This window comes from Haliaeetus albicilla, chromosome 10, assembly GCF_947461875.1.
Source record: "Haliaeetus albicilla chromosome 10, bHalAlb1.1, whole genome shotgun sequence".
In the NCBI taxonomy this organism is placed as follows: domain Eukaryota; kingdom Metazoa; phylum Chordata; class Aves; order Accipitriformes; family Accipitridae; genus Haliaeetus; species Haliaeetus albicilla.
In genome coordinates, this window is record NC_091492.1 from 40,597,352 (window position 1) to 40,602,602 (window position 5,251).

Consider the following 5,251-nt stretch of genomic DNA (forward strand, 5'->3'; position numbering starts at 1 on the left):
TGTAGGGGCAAGGAAGAGGAGGGACAGTTTGTGCTGGAGAGCTGTCACCTATGGGGCACGATGGCTCCAAGTGGCATGAGGACACAGGGCTGGAGCTGTGACTCATGACTTTTTTGCTTTCCATCCTGGTGTCGGTATTACATTTCAAGGATTATATTTTATTCATAAAAATTGCTGTGCTCACAGCTGCGCCTGGCAGACCTGTCATGGCTGAGCCCGGGGCTGGCTCCTGCCGACAGGCACGGGGGTGTTGTGCACCGCCCGGGGGTCCAGGGTTCATCACAACTGTCGAAAATTAAATATAATATACAAAACCAGGGCGAGAGCCCTCCGGTTCCCCTCTGTGACCTGGAGTACGGGTACCATCGTGGCCCCCAAGCGCTGGGGCCGGGGTTTACAGCACGTGATGGGCTGTTGTTGGTAACTGCATCCCAAATGAGACGGAGCGAAGCATGTGAGGTTGTATTTTTAACTCTGAGGTCCTGGTGGCATGGAAAACCGGGTGCCCCGTCCAGGTGCTGCACAGATCCATCAAAAAACTCCTGTCACCCATCAGCACCTCTGCTTTGTCGACCCTAGGCATTGCAGCATGCGAACAAATCTTACCTGGTGCTTTGCCCCCGGGAATGGTTTTAAGGCTGTGTCCAGAGTCCAGCAGAAACCATTTGCCGTTACCTCTGCCAGTGAATTAGCTGGGAAGTGCTTCCCTGCGGAGCTGCCGGTGGGGACTTGGCAGGGTGAGATGGAAATGGGGATGGTGCAAACCCAACCTTCCCAGCTTAGAGGCTGATTTAGCATCCCCAAGCAGGAAAACATTCTCAACCCCTCGAGAGCGTAAGGAAAGGATGAGCCCGTGGTCCTCGCCGGGCTCGGTGCCTCCCAAGCACAGCGTTAGCCGGGACTTGGTATTCACAGGCTGCAGAAAAGCCTTGAGCAAATGTTTCAGCTGCCCATCAGTGCAAACATCCGCACACATCTCTCTTCTCCTTCTCCCCATGGGGAGAACCCCATGCCAGGCTAGGAGATGGCACAGGGTGGCATCCCCCCTCGTCCCTGCCGCCCTCCCGCAGCCCTGTGCCCTCCCTGCCGGGCTCAGCCGAGACAAGCGGAGGCTAAGAACATCAACTGGGTTTTATTCCTCAAGTCTGACAAGTAAAAGCACAAATTCTCTTTGGAAAAAAACCAGAAAAAAAACCCAAAACCAAAACCAATGTTCAAGCCACGCGGACAGTTTGCGTTTCTCAGGACGGAGGCCATGCCGTCAAGCTCCGCCGCCAGATGTGCGTCCTTTGCAGAGATGTAGTTTAAAAAAAAAACCAACCCACGGAGGAGGAAAAGACACATGGCTATGGGATTCCACATCAATTTTAGACAAAAAAGGGCCCTTTTTTTGCTATCATTATAAATATCCCATCGGAGCGCCTCGGAGCGAAAAATAACCGTAACGAGGACATCTGTTCTGCTCAGCCCCATGGGCACAAAATCTCTACCGGCACCTCAGACCGCTAGAAAGCCCTCGGGGACAGTGGCCTGGCACCCAGCGCGCGTGCCCCGGCTCTCAGTTGGTCCCCCTGCGGGGTGGCGGGTGCTGCCGTCCCTGCGAGCGGCACCCATCACCCTTGCCGGAGGCTGTCGGGACGCAGTGCCGCAGGGGACCGGGGAAGCGGGGGTCCGGGGGGGGGTGGAGAGAGGGATGGAGGGATGCCGGGGTGCGGGAGGGATGCGGGTGGCCGGTCAGGCGCAGGTGGGCTCCTGGGTCTCGACGGGGATCTCGCTGCTGCAGCCGCCCTCGCTGTACGGCTGGTAGGGGGGGATCTGGGGTGCCTCGATGATCAGCAGCCCCTCTGGCGACAAAGAGGCGAAGACCGTGATGGGGTCCACCTCGTAGGGCAGCCTGCGGGAGGGAAGGAGAGATGAGACGGTTTAGGAGCCGGCTCCGCTGCCGGCTCGCAGCGTGCCGCATCCCTGGTGGACTTCGAGCCTTGGGAAGCCCACGCAGGATCCCCGCTGCATGGGGAACCACCGATGCCGAGCCAGCAGCCCCGGCGAGGGGTTCGGCAAAGCTTCTGTTATTACTGCAGCACCAGGGAATGCGCTGGGGATATTTAAAGCGGCCTCCTGGCCGGTCTGGCCCCTGTGGGCGCTCTGTTTAATCTCCCCGGCAGATGTGTTTGACGGGATGTCACCCGCCGCTTGTGCCGCCTGGGCTTCTGCAAAGCAGGAGTAAATCATCGTCGTGCCGCAGCCCGCGTCAGCCGCGAGCCTTGCCCGTAAAAGGAGCCACCGCGGCTGCCCAGCGCCGAGCAGGAGGGAGCGTGGTGCTCGCCCCAGCTTTCCCACGGGAGTTTGGGATGCACAGGGCTCCTTTGGGGTGGAAAAGCAAAGCTGAGCTGCTGCCAGCCGAGGAAACCCTTCCCATGCCCTGGGCTTTGCTGTTTCTCCCGGTTAACCCCGCAAGCCCTGCGGCTGGGGGTCTGGCCCCCGCACGGGTGAAGCGCTGCGGTCAGGGCTCGCCTGCCTCCGGACTCGCCTTTCCTCCCTGCCCTTTGCTGTTGTTGTTGCCAAAGTGAGCCATCGCGGTGAGTCAACGCGATAGCAATCTAATTGACATCATTCAGATAGAGAGATATATATATATATTTACATTCACACGCAGGGATGTATTTTGAGGCGGATGATGGTGTCAGCCCATCGTGCCCTGCTGAACGCCGGGGGATGTGCTGGCACCATGAGCCTGGCTCCTTGCACCCCTCCTGCTCCCTGCGTCCCAGCTGGCTCCAAATGCAGCCCCGGGCCCGGAGGAGACTGACAAAGCACCCAGAAAAAGACCTCCTTCTCTTTTACCTCCCTCGGGAAATCACCGTGTGGCCTGAACCAGCCAGGCGCGTGCTGCAAAAGGGCAGATTTTTTGGGGTGAAAACAGGTGCAGGAGCCCCTGCATGTGTGAGCCTGTGCGTGGGGACTGGCAAAGCTCAGCCCTTCGCCACCGGTGGCATCCCCGTGCCGCCTGCGACCTGCCCGTGCCGCAGGGATGGGGTCCCACAGCAGGCTAGCGACATTTGGCTGCTGGTTAAGGGGATGTGGCAGCCCCGTCCCCCTCCCATGTCCCAGCCCCTTCGGCTGGGGGACACCCCAGGGCCGGCTGGTACCTACTGGATTTTCTTGGTGAAGTTCTTGGAGACGATCCCTCCTTCCACCTGCTGCTCCTCGTGTTTGCCTGCAGGGAAGGGCAACACCCCACGTCACCATCTCACCGGGAGATTATTTTTTTCCCCAACAAACAACAACAAAACCCGACAGGAAAGTTTGCAGAGGAGTCGTTTGCCTTTGCCAGTGCAAACCTTCCCTCTGGGGAGGGCTCAGGGAGCCTCTCCTATGTGAAGAAGGAGATGCCGGACACAGCACACCCATATTTCCAGTCAGAGCCTGGGGTCTCGCAGCCTGCCAAGAGCTGGGGCTTAAGAAAAAGTCCCAAAACATAATAAAACTTTTGGAGGTGGCAGCATCCCCCCCTTGTCCCGCTCCCCTGGCGGGGCTCCCCTCCACCGTGCTGTCAGGCTGGGGGTCCCTGTGCCTGGAGCATCTCTGAAGTTAAAAACCACACCAGCAGCTGCCCGGACCCCCCCTGACCTGTGTTTTTCCCCCCTGGTGATGCTGTGAGCCCCAAATAAATACCCAGGGCCATGCTGTGTGGCAGCCCCCAAGCCCTCCCTGGGGCACTTGGGGGTAACGCGGGATGTCGGTGCAGGGCTGAAGGGATGCTCAGGGCTGGGTGTCCGTGGGCACCCCAGATGCGGCGCACCCCGCACCCACTGTCTTTACCATTAATTGAATTTTTAGGGACGTGCTTCTGGCCGGCTCGTCCCCGGGCTGGGGTCTCTTGGGGCTGGGTTGGGGTGGGGGCCATGGGGCGGCTGCCCCTCGCTTCCCAGCACTGGAGCTGCCTCTCTCTTGGCCCCTTTAAAGGGAATCTCCCTCTGCACTGGCCTCACCCTGGCTATAATTAACCGAGCCAAGCTGGGGCCCCTCTTGGCAGCTCGCTGCAGGGTGCTGCCGACCGCAGCAGTGCCTCCCCGGCTGGCCGGGGCGGAAAGTGGGGAGATTTACCCCAAAGGAGGCTCGTCCTTTTCATTTTTGCAGCAAACCACTGCGGCTTCTGAGCCAGGTCCCCCCCGGCACCCCCAAACTGCCCAAAAGCTGTGCCGCAGCCCTGGCCCTGCTCCCAAGCATGGGGCTGCCGTCGCTGGCTTAAAATAAAGGTGATTTTTTGCATTTCACAGCAATTTCTTGAGCTGGCACGGGTAGGGCAGGACCAGCTGCTTTTCGTGCCCCGTCCTTCTCCTCCCCGGTACCTTCACTCTCACCTGACACCTCAACGTAGCCATCCTTGGTTTTGACCGTCAGCTCCTCGGGTTTGAAGCTGTGCACGTTGACGCACACCTTCCAGGGCTCGCGGGGAAAAGGCACGGGGCTGCGGCTCTCGGGGTACCCCCCGAAACGGGAACCGTAACCGGGGGCCATGGTGGAGGCTCGGGCCATGCCGGCACGTAGGGGACCCGGCCAGGTAGTGGTAAGCCGGGGTCGAGCCCAGTCGGGCCAGTCCGCCGTCAGGTCCCCGGGGAAGGGCGACATGCCGAAATCATCGTCCAGCAGGCGCGAGGTCAAGCCGGGCTCCCGGAAAGGGTCGCGGACGCTGCGCCTGCCGGGGTAATGGCAGGAGAAGGGCATCTGGCTGTCGGCCATGGCTTTCTTCGGAGGGGTCCGAGCGCGTCCCCGGGGCTCTCCCACAGAGCTTCAGCCTCTGTGCGGCCGCTCCTGGCTGCAAACTTGCCCGGGGAGCCTGTCCCGGAGGAGACGCATCCACCCCGGGCGGGACGGGATCTTGCGGCTGCGGGTGGGAGCCGCGGGGACGGTCCCCTCCTTCCCCGGCACCAGGTGAAGGACGACGGAGAAAATCAATTCAGAGCTGAATCACCGGGAGCCGGAGGAGCGCAGGAAGGACGGAGGGAGCTCTCTGGCCGCGAGAAAATGCTTCCTGTCTGGCTGTGATCCCAGGGACCGGGGAGAAGAAAATAAAACTTCTCAGTGGGAGAGGGGAAAAAAAAAAACCCAACAACGAATATCCCGAGATTAAAAAGCTTATCTCTTCCCTCTCGCTCCCCAGCACTTTATGTGCGACTTTGCCTGCCACTCCCGGGCGAGAGCTGCAATAAATGCTTGAGCTCGGAGCCGAGAAACTTCTCTAACCTTC

At 60.1% G+C, this 5,251-nt stretch overlaps 1 protein-coding gene across 1 annotated transcript; it reads right to left on the minus strand.

The window, feature by feature from the left end:
* Positions 1 to 1,113: 1,113 nt before the first annotated feature.
* On the minus strand, positions 1,114 to 5,251 carry HSPB8 (heat shock protein family B (small) member 8). The gene is made up of 3 exons (XM_069795306.1): positions 4,365 to 5,251; positions 3,154 to 3,217; positions 1,114 to 1,894 (listed from the first exon to the last, which is right to left on the minus strand). The coding sequence occupies exons 1-3, from the start codon at positions 4,741 to 4,743 to the stop codon at positions 1,735 to 1,737; spliced, it is 603 nt and encodes a 200-aa protein (XP_069651407.1). The 5' UTR covers positions 4,744 to 5,251; the 3' UTR covers positions 1,114 to 1,734.